The following is a 21,235-nucleotide window of genomic DNA, read 5'->3' on the forward strand; positions in this document are numbered from 1 at the left end:
AATCAGCTCTCAGTTCAGAAAGCAGCTGATGTGAAAACTCATGGGATAAAAATAATGTAAACTTTAATTCACCACTCTTGGCAGCATGAGGGAAGATGGATTAGAATACAACCGATCTTGTATACATGTGATCTTCAGTATATTCTCCCAGATCACCTTGCTTCTACATCCTGTGCTTGGGGCAGCTTAGACATAGTGAACCTGTAGCCCTCCAGATGCTGCTAGGCTGCAACCCGCTAAACTACAATTCCCAGAGTTCTTATTTGTTAGCCATGGTGGCTGGGGATCATTGGCTAAAAAACAAGTGGATGTTGCAAGGTAAAGGACCACTGGACAGTTACTGTATTTTTCTGTGTATAACATGCCCCCTATTTTGGGAGACACACAATTTTTAAAATGGGGGGAGATTTCCCTGAGTTGTTGAGCTTTTTGAGGGGGGTGCCCCAGGGTTGTTGAGCTTATTTTAGGGGGGATTGGCGAAAATAGCTCACCCACCTGACCTACGGTGCCACTCGCACGCTTCCCAAAACACACCTATCGTCTGTCCCCGTGCCAGCAGAAGCTGCCATTCGCCCGTCCTAGTGCCGCAGCGACAGCCAATCAACATCAGCACTTGCCGCAGCCACCAATAACACGCCAAATACCGGCTGACAATCTACGGCTCACAGGCAGCAACCAATCCCACATCCCTCCCATGCACTATCCGTGTATAAGATGACCCCCAATTTTTAACATAATTTTAAAATAAAAAAACCTTGTCTTATACACAGAAAAGTACGGTATGTCCAGTCAAATTCGACTATGCGGGGTGGCGCTCATCTCTGCTTTCAGGCCAAGGGAGCTGGCATTTGTCCACAGACAGCCTTCCGGGTCAGGTGACCAGCATGACTAACCCACTTCTGGCACAACAGGACACCATGCTTCCACGACAGAGGGGCAAAGGGTATTTTTTTGTATAGACTTTATATATTACAGGTATGAAATGATTTGCTAATTCCTAGGTAGCAAAAACCAAATCCATCTTCATATTCTAAATAATGTTTGTACTAATACACCTTTAGCATCCACTGGCTCATATACAATAAATGTATGATCTCATGAACATTTCCTCCAATCAGTTTCTGTAAAGCTGTAAAGAATCACAACAAAAATGTTGAAACAATGAAATAGTCAAAAGATAGGCTTTATTTGTGTTGTCTTTGAGTTGTCTTCATGTACAATAATCAGCAGAATGTTTAAACAGTTAACAGTGGGTAAAGCTTAGACCCGACTTTAGATAAACCGAATTTTAAGAGAAGAGAAATAACACAAAGCAAACATTAGTAGCATTAACGTGGTTTAGATTTAAGTCAATGCAAATAGTTTCCATTTCAGATAATTCCTTGCATTGCTTGTAGAAACATTAGATTAACCTCTTTACCAAAGCAACACTTCCATAATTGTATTCGAAGCACACTTTCAATTGTGAGGGTCTCAAATATCCCTAAGTAACCAGACCAGTTTGAGGTAGTGCTCAGCCTGAAGTCACACATAATGCACAGGAATGAAATGAATCTCCTAGTCTGTAGTTCATACTGCTTTTTAGCACCAATTCTAAAATAAAGATGACAAGCTTTTTCTGGCCACTACCCTTTCACTTGACAGTGAAAAGATGCAGTGATCATTTTGCAAAAGTTATCCCAGTTGCCACTATCAGCCCTATACTGTATATATTTAAAAAGTATCAGTACAGAATGAGCATCAAGCCTTACTTGGAACTATGGAGTGTATGCCGGGTGACAGGGCTTGGCTTTAATGCCCATGCAGAGCTCCACTGTAAATACATTTTTAGAAGCCATACTTACCGCTCTTGACCAAAAGCCCAACCCCAATCCCATCCCCTCCACAATGCCTTGTGCAAAAAGTGTTTTGAGTAGTCTAATTTGATTCTAACTAAGCATAAGCAAATTTGAACTTATTTCCAGTATTTTCAAAAGGTATATTATGGTAGTCTGTGTCTAGATTACTACGTTGCATCAATGTTTTCACAGCCAATATGTTGGGCATGACCCAAGTTTGTTAAATCATTAGGAATTAGTCCTGGCATGGCAAAGCACATCATACTTCTCTAAATATAAAAGGGGGGGGGAGTATATTAATGCTTTTTCACACTAATAATTACTATCTGCTAGCCAACCACATCCAGAGGCTGCAGCCTGTCTCTTTACTAGCCGATAAAAATGGATCATTTTGCCCACAACACCCTCCAGGATGGACACGAGAGGACAATGGCACATAGCCGCCACTGGTCAAGTCACTGTAAGGCAGCGCCAACCAGGGGGGTGGCTGTCTGTAGTATCAAGCTATACAGTGAGGTAAATTCTTCCACATTCTTCACAGCTACAATCAGAAATGTGGGATAGTGTGGACATAATAAAAGTTAGCTTCCTACACAACTATAAGTTATATATTAATAATACAACTGTAATCCTAACCATGGATTTACAAGCTGCTTTACCCAAAGACAAATGTGGATTTCACATGTAGACTAACTAAGTTAAGTTACCAACCCCGGTTAGCTATAACAGCTATTATATGGCCACCTATATCGCTGCCCTGATTTTACTTCATTAAAAAAAATAAAACAACCCCTAGAATAAATGTAAGTTTCTGTGATGGTGTACTTTGGAATTAAGTTGAGTTTTATTGGAGCAGCTTTTCATGTGAAAAACTATTAAGGTTTTGAATCATACAGAACAGACAAACAGAAAACAAAGAACACAGTCTTATATGTCTTGTACTAATATGAGGTGAAAGTCAACTGTTAAGCTTTCTCTCATCAATTAACTGAGCCAATTTCCCCCTCATGTCAAAACAGGGCATCTGAATAAAAACAATTTGAGGAATGATGTTTGAGGGATGGATTTCTGACAAAGTGACCAGATAGAGGAAAATTTAGCAGAGCTTCTCTAGAACTACTGAATGTTTAAACAATACACAGGAGTGAAGCTGGAGTTTGATGACTAAATAGATTTTTGCTTTCAGTAAAGTATAACAACTAAACATTTTGATTTCACTAGTGCAGAGGAGTAAAGAGATACCTGTAAAGTTAAAAAGGTAAACGTACCCCGACCGTTCGGTCCAGTCGCGGACAACTCTGGGGTTGTGTGCTGATCTTGCTCTATAGGCCATGGGAACCAGCATACAGCTTCTGGGTCATGTGGCCAGCATGACTAAGCCGCTTCTGGCGAACCAGAGCAGCGCACAGAAACGCCGTTTACCTTCCCGCCGGAGTGGTACCTATTTCTCTACTTGCACTTTGACGTGCTTTCGAACTGCTAGGTTGGCAGGAGCAGGGACTGAGAAACGGGAGCTTACCCCGTCGTGGGGATTCGAACCGCCGACCTTCTGATCAGCAAGCCCTAGGCTCTGTGGTTTAACCCACAGTGCCACCCACATACCTTATAGTCCCTTATCAAGCTGCAAAAATTCAACTTTCACAGTATACAACAGCTCCAGTAAGTTCAGTGACACTTTCAAAGGCCAAATTAATATGAATGTATGCATATTTTGCAGTATTGTAAGCCAAAATTTACATAGGCACTTAACATTATGTTGAATCAAACTACCTCAAAGTATGATGCTACGCTAGTGCATACATTTCTGATTTGTGGTCTCAACTTATTTAACAAACAGAATCATAATGGCATCTATAAAGTCTTAAGCACAGAGTGTGTGTTCTTTCAATTAGCAACAGCAGAAAGTTTTTAACTCAACTAGCACAACTCCAGTTCAGTTCATAGATGCTGTCTGCTTGCTTAGCCCCCCCCCCCACCTGCTGCAACTGACTCTCCTCCACATAGTCAAGGGACAACTTCAGTGCGATGCAGGTGGAACAGGGGGACTGCCTGCAACAAGGACGGAGATCATGGCATAATTTGTTCTGTTTTTTGGGGAGGGGCACAGAATGTGTTACTATATTGCATGATGTTTGTTTATATACAGTGGAACGGACCAATAGGATACACCTCTGAATCCAACCAGTAACTTCAGCATATTTGCTACGCACTGTGACAAGCCACAAATCATTTACCCTGTATGCTTAATATGTTCACTCCTTCATTTATGAAAACATTAAAGCTACTCTAAGCTTTAATTAAAAGCTAGCATGACTTCATTTAAGCAAAGTGTATACTGAGACAAGCTGACTCTCTCAAGTAGAAATGGATTATGAAAATAGCAAAGAGCTGGAGAAAGAGGTCAAGATAATGGAAGCAGCAGATTTTGGCAAGATGTTTTAGTCACATAGGGAATTGTACTATGTCAGGAACTTTGCTGTTTATGCTTTGCAGGAAAAGCTCAGTATCAAGTGTGTGGAGAGTTAAACATATCAGAATCTAGGCATTCACAATACAGAATACATTTTCCCCAGACACTCACAAAAACGAGCCGAACAAGTAAACTATGTAAGGCTTTAAAATGAGAAGCACAGTGTGTATTTGAGTATTACTTTGTTTACAAATTAGGCTACATTTTAGGTCTATTTTATATTTTATTCAAGCAAAAAAATTTCAAGGGAAAGGCAACTTATTTTACTATGAGTTGTCAACATTCATTTCACTATATAGGAGTACATTAGTAGGTTTTTCGTAATAATTGAAACAATTAGTCCTACACTTACAAACATTCAAATCAAATCTGAAATGACAACTGCAACTTTGCATGTTTGCCAGTACAAAAAAGTTAGAGAAATATTAGTTTATTATTATCCAAGTTCTGTTTCTTTACATGATGATTTTCAAAATGGCCACTTACAATGATATTTATATTTCATACCGATTTAAGAGAAACCACTGCATTTAGTTGCTTTAATATGTACCCTGTTAACAGGGGTAGTTCTAAAAATCACAATTTTGTGCCTCTGTTTTGCAGAGCAACACAAATGGCTAAATAAGCATTTTTGGCCATTAGTCATTCAGGAAAAGAGAAAAACATTGAGAACAAGACATGAAAGATAATAAAACACATGTTTTGACTTGCTCCCTATATAATAGGGCCTGTAAATTCCAGTGGTTGTTTTTCCTTTTTCCTATTCCTTCAAATATAATGCCTATTTATACTTTACAACTGCTTCAATTATACCTGTGCAACAGAGTAGATCACAGTACAGTTTGAGATGTTTTAAAAATATTGTATATAAACTTGTTTGATATGCTAAAGCATTTGGCAACACTTTTACAGCATTTGATTTTACATAATTAAAATTTTCCTTCTTTTCTATGGTTTTTGTACATCTTAAGAAAAACTTTCAAATTGACTTATGTATTAGTCTAAGAAAACTTGCAAAAAATAGATGAACTACACAAGCTTGTCCCCAACATCCACTGTTCCAGCTAATACTGGTATTAAAATCTTCATTAATTAGGTTTACAAATCATTACCTGTACACGCTTGAAGGCAACTGACCCAATTTGAAAACAAAACCATCAGGTTTTATGCTGTGGCTATAAAGATCTACAGTTCTGCCATGAAATTCAACAGCAAATAATATATAAAGCAATTTACAAGTTCACCAGTTCTTGTGATACAAACTGTTTTAATCTTTCAAGGTACTGTCCATACAGCTCAACATCATTGTGTCCTGCCCCTTCTACCCACAGTGGCTCAACGGGTCTTTGGCAGCGCTCAAATAACGCGAGGCCATGTGAAAAGTCAATCACTTCATCTTCCGTCCCATGGATTATTAACACCGGGGATGTAATTTTAGAGATCTTGTCAATGCTACAGGAACACAAAAAAACAAATCAGTATGCAAAGGTATACAACTTCACAAATAGCCACCCTTGGAACATTTGTTGATGCACACTGGGCAATATCCGGCTGGGCCTGCCTGTGAGGGGGTGGGCTTTGGTGAGAAGACTGAGGCTCCCCCTTCCAAGCCCCCTGGCAGCTGCCTGTATGCCTGCCAAATCTGATCCAGCATGATGGTGGTCCCTCCAGAGCAGATGTGGGGGGTGCAGGGTCTTGAGAGGAAGGGTAAGCCCCTCCACCCTAGCGGATATTGGCTATCACCTGTTAGCTTTGAATTCTTTGTTTATCTGAAGTGTGCCTTATTTAACTGACACAATGCCAACAGAGAGACTGTTGAGGCATACTAGAAAGTATTAAGTATTCATATGGAAGTTACCAGTTTGACGACCGGGGGGGGGGGGGGGATTGTTTTAACCACGACATTTTGAACAGTCTCATTCACAGCAAAAATCAAGCAGCTTTGAACTGATCAAGGCTTCTTTATTTTAAGCTTAGTGACTTCCCTACTCATTGTTTACGAAGTGCTTACTAGGTGGTTCATCTAACTGTATGAAAATACTACAGCTTACTTTGGAAATGCATCAAAGCAGTAGGTCTTCTTGGTATCAGGAAAAGCTACCCGCATTCCAGAGGTCAGAGGAGAATGAAGAATTACAGCAGCACTTTCATAACGAGCAGCAAGATCCACAGATGGCACCGTTCCGATGCTTTGCCCATATATAATCACATTCTCAGGGCGGATTCCGTACCTGGAAAAGTAAGCAGCACGTCATTCCATGAGTAAAATTACTGAATATACAAATGTTCACTTCAGAAAACTCATACAAACTCCAAAGCATAAATCATTTTTCCTTCTTTCATCAAGTGTAACAAACTTGGCAGGAAATAACTTGATTTCTGCAAATACTGCAATTTGTGATAAAATTAAGGGTTTTTTTTAAGGTGTAGGTAAAACATTATACTTCTGAGACCCAATAAATGCAGCAGATGCTGCTCCTTTTTAAAAACAGCCCGCACATACTGTATAAAAGTGGCATTCACTATTTGCATGGCAGAAGTGTCTGTATTTCTTTCTCAAATTCAGGAATAAAAACTATTTACAAAAACACATTTTCTAAACTAGTCTAAAAAGGGCAACCAAAACCATATCCAAGCCTTATTACCTATCTTGGAGGGTGTGCCAGAAGGGGAAGGTAATAAAAAGGCAGGCAAATACATTTCTATGGAGAAATACTACAAGTGGCTGTGTCCAGGCTACAGAGAACCCCTTAAATACTTCCCAGTGTTGCTCCCCTTCAATGCCACACAGCAGGCTACTATTGAACTGAAGGAAGTCAAGCCATTCTGCTATGCCGCTGGAATCAACTGTGAGAAAGGAAGAAGGGGAAATGTACCAGAGCTGTGCTGGATCAGGCCAAAGGCCCATCTAGTCTGGCATCCTGTTCTTACACTGGACAATTAGATGTCTATGGGAAGCCTTCAGAGAACACAGGAGCGCAACAGCTCTTGACTTGTTATTGCCAGCAACTGGTACGTAGAGAGCTGCCTCTGACAGGGGAGGCAAAACATAGGATTAGGCAAATTTGTGGAAGTCTCTTTTAAAGCTGTCCACGTTAATGGACACTGCCACATCTTGTGGGAGCAAATTCCACAGTGGACCTCCAGGCTTCTCTATCTGACTCTCAGGACTCCCTCTGGGTGACCCCCTATACTGGCCTGCTTTGGGATCTCTGCAAGTGCTTCTGCCTAGCAAAAACCTTGACCTTCAACTGTGATAATGTGTGCACAGAAACCTGATTTTTGCTTGACTGAAATGTAGCCAACTGTAACAAGGTTAAGAGTCCCCCCACTTTTGCCTCTGACTGCGCCCACCCCTCTAGAAGGTTCCCCATGAGCCTTCATGCTGCGGAAGGTCCTCCCTCTCTGAGCTTCACCAACCCCATTGGCAATGTGGCTGGAGGGAGCTGCAATCCAAAGCACCTGGAGGCAGGCACCAGGTTGAGGAAAGCCATCTTGTAGGGTCATTAGGATTACAACTAGGGAACCCATGTGAAACATTCTGAACACCTGAATTCACTATACAAGTGCTAACACTTACTGTTAGCGTGGTGTCTCTTGTGAAGTTGGACAAGCAAACTAAGAGGGACTCAAACCTTCCAGTTACTCTCCAATTGCTCCTTTTAGACACAGAAAAATTTTTTCCTTCATACTGCAGCCAACTCAAACCCAATAGGCACTCATTGTATCAAACATGAAACAAAGCTAGAAAGCAGGATACGCTGGTGGGATCGGCAGCAAAATATGGCAGTTTGGAGAGCTCTTGTTCACTGGCCATGCCAGCAGCCAGTCATCCCTTCTGCGTGGTACTTCATTCTCCTATCCACCCAGTTTTCTATTCCATCGCCACCTGCAAACTAACTATTCACTGGCCATAGAACACGAAGTTTTCAGGGCGGTAGAGCTGGGAGGTGGGAACGCAGCGCACTTGGAACCGAGCACTGGCTTGGGGAACAGGGCGCTGGCCGCCCCCCATTCAGGGTGGTAGAGCTGGGAGGCAGGCACGCAGCGCACTCGGAAGCAAGTGCCGGCGCCAGCTGCTCCCCCCTCCGCCCAGGGCAGTAGTGCCAGGAGGCGGGTGCACAGCACACTCAAAATCGAGCATCGGTGCCGGCGTAGGGGAGAGGGGCGCTCAGCGCCAGCTACCCCCGTTTAGGGCGGTAGTGCTGGGCGGCGGGCCACACCCGCAAATAAGCCTTGAATTTTAGAGGTGGGGCTTATTTGCAGGTGGGGCTTATATTCGGGCCAATACGGTACAATACTTAAAACCAATCATTAATAAAATACAGCAGCAAGGGTGTGTGTGGGTGTTTTACAGCATCAACTAATTTTCTCCAAAGGCAAGAAATTGTACTTTGGCAAACCCTGGGGTACCCCAAGGCTACCAATACCCCCTTGCATGAATGAGAGGTGCTGTTTTATGCAACAGTACTCATGCCTGAACATACACAATATGGAGAGAATGATTATTACATAAAATTAAAATTAGAACACGGCAGTTGGTGTGCAGAGTACACACCAGTTAAATTACAGCAATATGATTTTGAATAGCTTGTGCTTAGGTCTTTGAAAGAGCGATACTAATTTAATGTCGACTTGCTAAAATGGCAGACTTCTATAATCAAGGGGCTCATGGCACTGCCTACAGTATATTTACAATACCATTTATTATAAAAGTTATGGGCAGCCAGACTGTAGATAAAGAATCACTAAGAAACAATTTTAGGATGAAGATATTTTTTCCATTCTCTCTTCTGTTTCCTAGCTCCATATTAGAAAGGAGGAAACAATAAAGAAAATGTTGGTGTTAGCCTCACAACCTATATGAGTGCATACTGTGAATGTTCTTTGGTATAATTATTTTGGCAGGCATATAAATCTTAGGGTAAAAAGAAAAATGGCAGGTGAATAATGGCGGGGTTGGGGAGGCAGGCTTGTAACTTTGGAACCATACCCAAAGCTTTCAATGTGCAGCTTTTAAGCTTAGGATCTTTGATTACCACAACGCAGAATCCTCAGTAATGTTCTACTTTTGTAACAAACTTAATATACTTGCACACCACAACTATCACTTTCTCTGTTCAAATTTAAGTCTCACTTCCAAATTTGAATTTACCAATGATAGGAAACCTTCCCCCAAAATGCCTGTCTTGCCCCATTATCAAGTTGTTTTAATACTCAACTACCATATATGTGTTACTCATGACTATTAAAAACTAGCCCTTATTGCTATAAAATAAATCTCTTAAGGTGACACTCAATGATGTTCATTCTCTTGTGCAAAGGAAATCTACTTGTACAACCAGACGTTCAGCTTCTTCTCCCCCTCAAGCCCTCCCCAATCTGTTATGGATGGTCCCAGGGGGACAGGGAAAGGCAGACAGGAGAGGTCTCAATAGAGGAGCTGACACCCACTCACACGACACTGAATCACTCCCTAAATGTTTGGAGCCATAGGAATTCAAAAGGTTTCTGAGAAAGACTCCCAGGAACTTGTAGGACAGGGAATGTTTTGCAGTATCTGTGCAACTACCAGATCCTTTCACTTAACATCCAGTTTTACCTACACACTTCTAGTCAATACGTGCATGACCAGTTCCTAATAAATATCAGAACACAAAAAAGCTGCACAAATCTTAGCAAAATATACAATTTGCACATTTTTTCTACACTATTTTATGCAGAAACCTATACAATAAAAATATAGCTCTATTTTTACTCATAAATCTCTATATATGCAAGTATTTAAAATGCAAATGTTCTACCAGGTGGAAAAAAGGTTAGAAGGTAGAGCAGAACCAAGCCTAAAAGCTTCTTCCTACTCTTAGATTTATTTTCAAGTAATTAAAATGTTAGATCACTGCAGAGGATAAATACCTGGCAGTAGAAAGGTCTTAAAAATTCACCTGTAGATAATGAATGCAGAAAGTAGTTAATCTCTGCACAATGCCTCAGAAATATCAACCAGTCTAAATGTATATTTCCTTTAAATGAAGGACAAACAGCAGCCTCCTCATATTAAAGAAATCTTAACAACCCTCAGTTCTTCAACTTTTAAACAATATCTAACTTCAGTAGACGTTTGAGAGATTTGAGTTTCAGGTTTTCACAAATGTTGCCTGTTTCTTGCAGTGACAGTTGAAGAAGCACTTCACTACTTACTAGGGCCAATAGCAATTGGTCCAAGGTAAATAACATGTCCTAGTCTCCACAAACTCTATTTTGTCTCTCAAAGAGTAATTAGCACTACAGTGCTGTTTCCAGCCTGGAACGTGTGACACAGGCACAGCTTAACCCTTACTGGTCAGAGAGGCTGTACACACAGCTGCAGAGTGCTCACTCTTTGGGTCAAAAACATCATGGAGAAACAAGTGTCTCTTCCATTCTTGAAGAGTGAGGAGCGACAGCCACAATTACAAGAAGAAAGTGGGGAGGAGATAAATTGGAATTTATCAGAAAATTAGTAGGTGTGCTTGTGTCTGATTGTATACACAGATGTATGTAAATGTAAGTGAATGGAAAGATGGCAGCGAACAGGAAACCTAAGATTTGCAAGACTTGCTTAAAGTCAGCTGGACTGAAAAGTTGCCTTTTAAGAATTCAGAGCCATTTGTTTAGAAAAGGACCCCCAGTGTTGGTAAACACAAATGAATGGCTATAGGTATGCAAGCCAGAAAGAAGGCTGGCTAGAATTCCAGTTCTTAATATGCAGACTCTACATATCTGCAGATTCTTTTCTGAAATAAGGAAACATTCAAACACTCAATCTCCACTGGACTGAAATGGTTCAGTTTCAGAACAGAAATATATATTTTCTAAACAGATGAATCAGCAGTAAGAATTTGAGCAAGAAGACTCTCACTTGGCTCTCCTTCCTGATGTAAAATTACTAAATAACTAATCCATTTGCTATGGGCTCTGCCAATACAAACTGTTATTTTTCTTTGCTATTTAATGAATTAGTATTATTCTCTCTCTCTTCCTGATAGGTGAAAGGGCAAAATATGGGACAGACTACTGATGTTCAAAGCTCACCTGATTAAATGGAAACATTTATTCAAATTAAACATAAATACATATGCACATACAAATAATGCATTTCTATTTACCTTGTTCTAAGAGCAACCCAAGCAGCATCAATGTCAGCATATAAATTCTTCTCGGTTGGTTTTCCAGAACTTGCTCCATATCCAGAATAATCATATGAAAATATGTTGCAGTTAATCCGTGAACCAAGTCCTATGTAGAAGCTGCTCATTTGGCCCAGGTCAACAGCATTCCCGTGCGAGAAGAGCAAAGTATACTTGGCATTAGGGGAACAACGCACAAACATGCAGGCAATCCTGTTACCTTTGCTGGTTCTAGTCATAAAACATTCAATGGCATCTTTTTCTCTAGAGGAATATTGCCAGTCTGCTCGTTCAGAAAGATGTAGAGTCCAGCGACTCCCACTTTCATCACACATCAGTGTGTATGTAGGATCTGGGGGCAAAAATGCCAGTTTGGAAGCAATCTTTCCTGGACATGGTGGACAACAGAATAGGCAGCACAGTTCACTAAACGAAAGATTATTCATCTTCCAATCTGAAATAAGAGAGAAAAGTGTGAGCTTCTAGTAAGATTCCCATAAATGCATGTTATCAAACACTAACAGACCAGGGATTCATTTGCCTGTCTAGATTTGTAGACCAAAATTTTTTTTCACATCTAAGCTAAACATGCTAAGTTCCATCAAACCAAGAATTAGCCACCAAAATCAGCAAACATTACTAATTTAAGTCCATTTTTCAATGGGTCCATTGTGAAGTATGCTATCACCCAACTGATTCTCGTTTAAAGACTTGTCATTCTATTTTTCTTTTTCAATGTTAGGCAAATGTTAGGTTATTATAGGTTAGCACTTGGTCAGTGCTTATATCTTTCTGAGCAGCCAGTAATATCAAACAAAGCTAGATACTTATTTAAGAAATGTATACACATTTCTTCAACTTAAAGTTTTATTGAAAGCTGTTTACAAAAATAAAAAGCCAACATACAAGTCTATACAGTCAAGTAAGAAAAGAAAGCATATAGAGTAACATCAGCGCATACGTTGGAAGGAATGTCAATGCCAGGATAATTTGTCCGGGAAGAGAATTTTACTATTAGTATACCACTGCAGAAATTACCCTCTTTCTGATTATATTAAGAAATAGGAGCATGTTAAATAAAGGGCTTACCTACTATTAACAGTGCTTCCTATGAACTCTTAAGTTGGTAATTTTTAAAGCAGTTCAAATTCTAAGTGATATATTTTAGTTATTTCAAAAGCAATATTAGGATAAACAATTCAAGTTCGTCAATAGCATGGTTTTAGGCATCTGTTAAGCAGCTCTGTTTGTTGCATCCAAGAAAAAATAGTCAGGTTGAAACCAATTAGGCAACTTCCTAACAGATCTTCTTTCTCTCTGAAGCAGGAAATGGGGAACCTGCGGCTTTCCAGATGTTGTACTCTAATAACTCCCATCATTACCAGACAGCATGGACATTGGCCAAGAGAGTGGTCATCAGACAACACCTGGAAGGCCACAGATTCCCTGTCCCTGCTCTAAAGATATTGCTGATTCACAGTCCAGGTGGCTCTTCTGCATACAGTACAATTCGGCTTTTCCAAGAATTATTTTAACTGATGAACAGTCAAGAATGGAGCACATTAAATCAAGTTTGGAGATGATAATGCACCTGGAAGGAACTATACACTTTTTCAAGTAAGAGTGTCAAAACACACACCAAAAAACACCTTATCTTGATAATTTGAAAACCAAATTAAAAAGCTCAAATTGAAATCCCATACAATATGTAAGTTATGCTATAGATGCAAAATGGGATAATTAACCTATTAAACCATTTTTAAAGGGGTGCCACCTGTCAACAAATGAGTGTGCTCAATGGCCACAAAAATAACAGAAGACACTCACTTTGGATTCATGACATGATCAAACCCCACAAACCTGATTTGGGGAAAGCTCAGAACAAGAAGTTTCTTTGTATTGATGCAAACTTTCTATCCAGCTCTTCAGCCTAAAAGGGCTTACAAGAACCACTAACAATACCAACTTCTTCCAATGCCAGTGCTTGATTACTATTTGAATCCACAAATCCTAGCAAGGAACATAACAGCGGATGATGGAGTAAAAGGAATTACGGTGGAAAATAGAGAATACAAACTGAAAGCCTTTGCAGATGACCTTGTAATAACAGTGGAGGAACCTTTGGTAAGTGTACCAAAGGTATTAGAAAAGATTCTGGCGTTTGGACAAGTTGCTGGTTTTAAGCTTAATAAAATAAAAAACAAAATTTTGGTGAAAAATATGACAGTATAATCTAAAGAATTACTACAACAGATCACAGAATTAAGTGTAAAAAAGAAGGTCAAATACCTAGGGGTGTGGTTAACCACAAAAAATATAAATATCTTTAAGGACAATTACATACCTACACGGAAATAAATAAATAAAAAATAGAGCTGTGGGGAAGGATGAATTTATCATTCTGGGGAAGGATATCAGTTATAAAAATGAATGTGCTACCAAGAATGTTATTTCTGTTTCAATCAATACCTGTGATCAGTAGGGCAGGCCACTTTAAAGAATGGCAAAAAATGATATCTAAATTTATCTGGCATGAGAAAAAACCAAGGATTAAATATAAGTTGTTGATAGACTCTAAAGAAAGAGGTGGCTTCTCCCTGTCAGACTTGAAGTTATATTATGAAGCGTCCTGCCTATGCTGGCTTTGGGATTGGATAGTGTTAAAAATACAGATATATTAGACCTGTTAGGTCATGATAACAGGTATGGGTGGCATGCATATTGATGGTATGGAAAAACAAGAGGGCATAAGGGATCCCTGAACTTGATAATAAAATCAATCTACAAGGTATGGGAGAGGTATAAAAATCTATTAGAGTGGAGGACACCATGGTGGCTCTCCCCATTAGAAACAATATCGGTTAAAAAATTAAATATGAGAGGTGGTTAGGCAACTTACAAAGAATTGCTAATAGAAGTGGAAGACCAATTAAAATTGAAATTTTTTGAAGACATTAGAACGTTATTAACATATTGGTTACAATATCATCAATTAAATGATGTTTTCAAATTACAGTGGTAACTCGGGTTAAGTGGTCCGTGCTTAACCTGAAACAGTTCTTAACCTGAGGTACCACTTTAGCTAATGGGGCCTCCTGCTGCCGCCGCATGATTTCTGTTCTCATCCTGAAGCAAAGTTCTTAACCTGAGGTACTATTTCTGGGTTAGCGGAGTCTGTAACCTGAAGCGTATGTAACCCGAGGTACCACTGTAGATAAAAAAAGGGTTTTGACAGAGATGTCAAGGTTTGAAAGGGATCTGTTGGAAAATAATGTGAAATTATTTCAAAATTGTATAAATTACTTTTGGAATGGTTTACTAAAGATGAAGAAGTTAAATCAGTGATGATACATTGGGCAAGAGATTTTGGTTATAATCTACAACTTTCATCATAGGAAAAGTTATGGAAAGAGGATTGAAGTTTACAGCTTGCTGTTCATTGAAAGAAAACTATATGAAAATGCTGTACTGTTGGTATCTGACTCCAATTAAAATTGCGAAAATGTATAGAACCAGCTCAAATTTGTGCTGGAAATGTAAAAGGAAAGAAGGTACCTTTTATCATATGTGGTGGTCCTGTGGAATGGTAAAGGTGTTCTGGGAAATGATATATAATGAGTAAAAGAAAATGTTTAAGAAAACTTTTGTTAAAAAACCAGAGGCTTCTTTGATAGGTATAATAGGTGAGGAACTACCAAAACAAAATAAAAGACCGTTCATGTATGCAACAAGGGCAGCGAGGATGCTTCTAGCCCAGAGATTGAAAGGAGGAGAAGTACCGACCAGAGAAGAGTGGCAGACCAAGCTGATGGAATACGCAGAAATAGCAAGACTGACGGGGGAAATCAGAAACAAGGAAGACCAAGTATTCTTAAAAGACTGGAATAATTTTTAAATATATTTAAAAGACCACTGTAGACAGCTGAAATCATTGGCAGGAATACGACACTTGTGAAGTGAAATGAACTTTGGTTACTATGATTATGTAATAGATGGATAATGGTAAAAGATGCAGGAAAAAAAGAAGAAACCTTTTGAAATGGAATCCATGGAGGGAGGGAGGGAGGTCTGAAGGTTCGAAAAAACCTTTTTTATTTTCATGTTTTGGAATGGTTACGGTTATTGTGTATAATTTTACGTAAAAACTAATAAAAAATTAAAAAAAAAAAAAGAATCCACAAATCCTCACTGATGGGAAGGTACCAGGCACAGTGTTCGAAATTCCCCAGGCACCAGGTGCTTTTCACGAGACTGGCACGGGTCCAACTGTCACCAAGTGAAGATGTCTTGTTGTCACATTTGGCAACTGACATCTCCACTATCTGGCTGGCGCACGGCAATGTTTACCAGATGGAGGGGGACGCCATTCCTGATAGGATGACCCTCCCGACTGGAGACAGGCAGGGTCTTCAGCTTGCCATGTCCTTTCCAGAGGGGAGGAGCCCTCCCATTTCTCCAGACTGACCCTGCCTGCTGCAAGGGATGGTTGCATCTTTGTGTCTCTCTCCCTGTGTGTGGAAAGAAACACTTGGTTTTTGTGGATTTTCCCTTGTCTAGTCCTCTCCTTCATCCTGTTTGCTAGGTCATCATTCTGAATGAGTTTTTTCACTGTGTTTTCCTGGTAGCTGTTCCCCCCCAGCTTCTTCATTTCTATTTCATTCTCGTCATGTTCCCCACCCGCTTGCTCTGTTGTCTGCCATTTTGTTTCAGCAACTCAGCATTTCTTCAGGAAACCCCTAAAGCTCCTAGATATGTGATTGCTGTTGGTCTAGTGCTTTCCCAGTCTCTGCACTTTCGGTCCCAGCACCAACTGGGAGATTTGAGCCGTGACTGAGTCGCGTCCTGAGTCGCATTCCTGCCCTTCAACTGCATCTGCATGCAGGGCGATTTCGCCTCCGCAGGGCAGCCTTGCTCCTCGCAAGGTTGCTGCAGAGGAGGAGCCTGCAGGCACACAGCCTTGGGTGATTCTCCAAGATTCTCACCAGAACAGGTGGCAGTGAGTAGGGGGAACCATCTCTCTGGCTCTGAGGCCTTCCTTAGTTCAAAAAATTTCACAAGACTGCTTTCATGGATGAAAGGCTTTTTCTCCTCAGAGATTAATGATTCCCTCGGAGGAACCAACCATAGAGAGTTCGCTGCTGAAGTTTTTCCACCTTTATTAAAAAGGCTTCTCAGGTGCTGCAATTGCTAGAGGAAGAGCCACCCTCCCCCCCATCACCTATGGGACCCTTGGGAGCAACCAAAGCTGTTTCTGTGAGCCTCCATTGCCTACCTCAAGGCGGAATGGAGAGCCCCAGATAGAGCTTAGGCTCCTTGCAAACAGGGAAAGAAATATTACAAGTTTCCAGATAAGTTTATGTGTCACCACAAAGGTCCAGCGATGGATCCTCAGCCAATTCCACCTTTCCACATCTCTGAAAGACACTGTTCCAAGTGGATAGTGTACTCAGTCATTCAGATCTGCATCTATACATTATATACTAATCCTACTTGCTCATTAAAAATGGTTTGAGGTGTCTCTTAAAGGGTTGCTGCAATTCACAGCATCATCTCTACAGAGCAGGCATGTCCAAAGTCCGTTTCAGGGGCCTAATCTGGCCCGCCGGTCGGTTTAATCCAGCCCCTGTGGCAGTTTATTTCCTGGGCTAAAATCCTAAAAAAACACTTCAATCCTAAAATAAAGGTTAACAACTTTGGTCGGCCCTTTGGGCCCTTCACTTCATCAAATCTGGCTCTCTTTGAAAAAAGTTTGGACACCACTGCTAGAGAAACTTCACCACGTGCCTTCAAATCTGAGATCACGCAGATGGCCAGAGAAAAGGCTTTACAGTAACTGCATCTCCACTTTGGAATGTGTTCCCCCCAGGTTGCTTGCCTGGTGCCTAGCCTGATTCTCCAAGGCATTAGAGCATGGGTAGGCAGACTAAGGCCTGGGGGCCGGATCCGGCCCATTCGCCTTCTAAATCTGGCCCGCGCACGGTCCGGGAATCAGCGTGCTTTTACATGCGTAGAATGTGTCCTTTTATTTAAAATGCATTTCTGGGTTATTTGTGGGGCATAGGAATTTGTTCACCCCCCCCCAATATAGTCCGGCCCCCCACAAGGTCTGAGGGACAGTGGTATTTTTTGCTGGTCCTGTTTTCATTGTAGGTTTTGTAAGATTTGTTTGGTTCTCCATTTGCAAATTGTTCTGATTGGAAGTCATAGCAAAAGTTCTGAAGGTGCACACAATCTCTCAAAATAGGAATTCTTATGACAGAATTATCTGGCAGACTACAGGAAGCAATTTATACGGGCTACATTCAAAGAAACTGATACACTTACTCAGAAGTCTTTCTAGGAATTATTTGGCCAAGTGTTAAGCAATAGCATACTATATATCAGCTAATATACCGTATTTTTCGCCCCATAGGACGCATCTAGTTTTTTTGGGGGGAAATAAAGGGGAAAAAATTATTTCCCCCCCAGGTGCAAGGCTGGGGGGGGGGGGGAAGCCCGAGCTTCCCCCGACCAGGCTGCTATCTGCAAGCCGTGGGAGAGCTGTGCGAAGTCGCGCAGCTCTCCCACGGCTAGCGTAGAGCTGCACGAAGCCCGAAGCTTGGGGCGTGCTGAGCTAAGCGCGCCCCAAGCTTCTGGGTGCCGGCAAGCTCTCCGCTAGCCGTGGGAGAGCCACGCAACTTCGCGCGGCTCTCCCACGGCTAGCAGAGGGCTGCCCGAAGCTTGGGCCGTGCTGAACTCAGCACGCCCCAAGCTTCTGGGTGCCGCCAAGCTCTCCGCTAGCCGTGGGAGAGCTGCGTCTCCCACGGCTAGCAGATAGCTTCCTGAAGCCAGGAGAGCGAGAGGGGTCGGTGCACACCAACCCCCCTCGCTCTCCAGGCTTCAGCGAAAGCCTGCATTCGCCCCATAGGACGCACACAATACGGTATATATTACAACATATATGTTATAGAAAATACAGAGAAATAAAGTGATGGGGATAGCATAGAACAGTGGTTCTCCAAGTGGCACATGGGTGTGGCAAGAGAGGATGGCAAGTGTGGTGGAAAGATTCAAGTACAATCAAATAAACATTTAAACATTTTAGTGCAGTATAAAAAAATAATTTGCGGAATACAGATAGGTATATTCAGTGCTTTTTCCCCTGGGGTACTCAAGGGTACGCAGTACTGGTACCTTTCCTCCCCAAAATGTTAAAAGTGTGGTACTTACTGTAATAACTTCATGGTGAGTACTGGCACCCCTTTCCCCTAAAAAATGAAGCACTGGGTATCTTTTCAAAACGAGAGCAAGAGCATCAGCTGATACTGAGGACAATCCTAGTTGTGATCCAGAAACACCGTTTGAACACAGTTATGGAGAATAGCATTGGCTATTTTTCTACAGTTCACCACAACATACTGTTGTGAACAGGGATTTTAAACTGACAAGTATGAAAGATCAGAGAAGGAGATGAGAGTTTGTTTGTCTCAAATGAGACTTAATGTATATGAGATTACCCACTCTCTTTGAGTTTGAATACATACTTAAGGTACGTATGTAAGAGGTTCATTTATAATTATATTTGGGAAATGATTCTTGTTCTTATGTAGCTGTATTGTTTTATACTTTCTGGATGTCTCGTGATCATATTATAAAGTAGTTGTGTTCTATGTTATAAATCACCCCAACCATTTTATCCAAAAGCAGAGAAAAGCTGTTGTGTTCTGCCATTCATTTTAGAAGCCAGCATGGCAGCAGCAAAGGACAGCCCATAAATAGTGAAATTTTATAAGTTCAGAGATGTTATCTCTATTTGATCTGTTCAGCAGAAGTCAATGGGAAACTCAAAAGTGGTGACAAAGCCATATTTTATGTAATGTTTCCATGAATCTTTGTTAAACTTCAGTTTCATTAGGAGCTGATGAAGTCAAGTCTTAACAAGTGTACAATTTAGATCACTAGATTGACAAGCAGTGGATGGACCAAATTTAAGGGGAAATAAATAATTTTATTATTTGTATCCCACCCATCTGACTGGGTTGCCCCAGCCACTCTAGATGGCTTCCAACATACAGTGGTGCCTCGCAAGACGAAAAGAATCCATTCCGTGAGTCTCTTCGTCTAGCGGTTTTTTCGTCCTGCGAAGCAACCCCATTAGCGGATTAGCGCTATTAGCGGTTTAGCGGCTATTAGCGACTATTAAAGGCTTAAGGGATTAGCGGATTAGCTGCTAAAAGGCTATTAGCAGCTTAGCGCTTCAGAAAAAGGGGTTGGGGAGCGGGAAAAAACTCAAAAATTTTCGTCATTTTCGTCTTGCGAAGCAAGCCCATAGCAAATTCGTTTTGCGAAGCACCTCCAAAACGGAAAACCCTTTCGTCTAGCGGGTTTTCCGTCTTGCGAGGCATTCGTCTTGTGGGGCACCACTGTAAATAAAAACATAATAAAACATTAAATGTTAAAAAACATCCCTATACAGGGCTGCCTTCAGATTTCTTCTAAAGACTTTATAGTTACTAATCTTATTGACCATCTGACGGGAAGGCGTTTCACAGGGCGGGCGCCACTCTCGATAAGACCCTCTGCCTGGTCCCCTGTAGCTTCACTTCTCTCTGTGAGGGAACTGCCAGAAGGCCCTTGGTGCTTGACCTCAGTGTCTGTCTGGAGAGGCCCTATTAGCTAAAGTGCTGCTTCAGGTTAAGAACAGTATCAGGTTAAGAACGGACCTCCGGAACGAATTAAGTACTTAACCCGAGGTACCACTGTATATTGCAACTGGGAACTAACACACATGCTTCCTGTAGAAATTAACGGCAAGTAATATTAAGAAACATTTTCCTGATTTGTGTCACAAGAAGCCTAGCTCAAAGTCCCAAAGAACACCTGATCTGTTTCAAGTAAGCAAAGTTTTTCTCCCCAAGAAAAGACTGAAGTTACCAAGAAAAATCAATGAAACAGAATGATACTGCAACTAATTCCAACTCGACATTTTCACATGCCAAAGAACTACACTATAGCACTTTCTGTTTAAAAAAAGAAAAAAAGAGCACACAATCTGCCCATTCATAACAGCTGAAATCCTACATTGTGTGCCTTTTACCATCCCAGACTGGTACCTCTTTGCACCATCACAAGACTTGGGGACTCTCACAGCCTCAGCAGCAATGACACACTAACATGTTTTCCAGCTCATTTTAGCGGAGAAGTGGGAGCAGCAAAAGATGCTTGTTTACAAGTCTGCCATCATTCGAACTCCGCTCCAGGCTGCCGGGTCTTGAGACCCCTCAGGGCAGAGAAGGGGAGAGAGGGCAGGAAGGCGAGCTCCCAGCAGCAATGGAGGCGGCCCTCCGCGGCTCTTCCTGCTCCCGCCCCGAGGGGGAAGCCGAGACCGGCCGCCTGGCAGGCTAACGAGGCCCCGGCCCGCTTCGGCTTCTCCCGGATTCGACGACCCCCCCCCGGGCCCGGGGAGAGCGCGGGCGCCGCTCCTTGTGGGCTCCTCCGAGGGGCTGGGGGGGGCGGCGGGGGTCTCGGCTGCGCGCGCACTCCCCCCCCCGCCAGGCCCGAGACCCCCCCCCCCATTCTCACCTGGCAGCTCCGCCTCAGGGGCCTCTCCGGCGGGGCGCCGCGCTCGCTCCCTCAGGGCAGCCCAGGGAGCCGCCCGGCGTCGGGATGAGGAGGCGGCCGGGCTGGGGCGAGGCGAGGCTGGACTCCGGCCGGAGCGGCGGGGAGAGCGAGGCAGCCGAGCAGCGACCAATGGAGCGGCGCCGTCGCCTCCGCGTCGC

The 21,235-nt window shown here is 42.0% G+C and overlaps 2 protein-coding genes across 2 annotated transcripts in view; one reads left to right on the forward strand and one right to left on the reverse strand.

Annotated features, from left to right (window-relative positions):
- GDA (guanine deaminase) overlaps nucleotides 1-21,235 on the forward strand; it is a 462,724-nt gene that overhangs the window by 345,778 nt on the left and 95,711 nt on the right. The gene's annotated exons all lie outside the window — the stretch shown is intronic.
- Nucleotides 1,168-21,160, reverse strand: ABHD17B (abhydrolase domain containing 17B, depalmitoylase). Its single transcript, XM_083403529.1, has 4 exons — nucleotides 21,039-21,160; nucleotides 11,457-11,931; nucleotides 6,360-6,539; nucleotides 1,168-5,760 (listed from the first exon to the last, which is right to left on the reverse strand). Exons 2-4 carry the CDS (start codon nucleotides 11,921-11,923, stop codon nucleotides 5,541-5,543), a joined length of 867 nt encoding a protein of 288 aa, XP_083259655.1. The 5' UTR covers nucleotides 11,924-11,931; nucleotides 21,039-21,160; the 3' UTR covers nucleotides 1,168-5,540.

This window comes from Podarcis tiliguerta (assembly GCF_965153285.1).
Source record: "Podarcis tiliguerta genome assembly, chromosome: 11".
Classification (NCBI taxonomy): domain Eukaryota; kingdom Metazoa; phylum Chordata; class Lepidosauria; order Squamata; family Lacertidae; genus Podarcis; species Podarcis tiliguerta.

What these genes read in the sequence shown, in the direction of transcription:
- ABHD17B (XM_083403529.1), bottom strand. Translation starts at nt 11,923, where the DNA reads ATGAATAATCTTTCGTTTAGTGAACTGTGCTGCCTATTCTGTTGTCCA. An exon ending in TGGGTTGCTCTTAGAACAAG is followed by an intron (nt 6,540 to 11,456) that starts GTAAATAGAAAT and finishes TTACTTTTCCAG; the next exon opens with GTACGGAATCCGCCCTGAGA. An exon ending in TGCTTTGATGCATTTCCAAA is followed by an intron (nt 5,761 to 6,359) that starts GTAAGCTGTAGT and finishes GTGTTCCTGTAG; the next exon opens with CATTGACAAGATCTCTAAAA.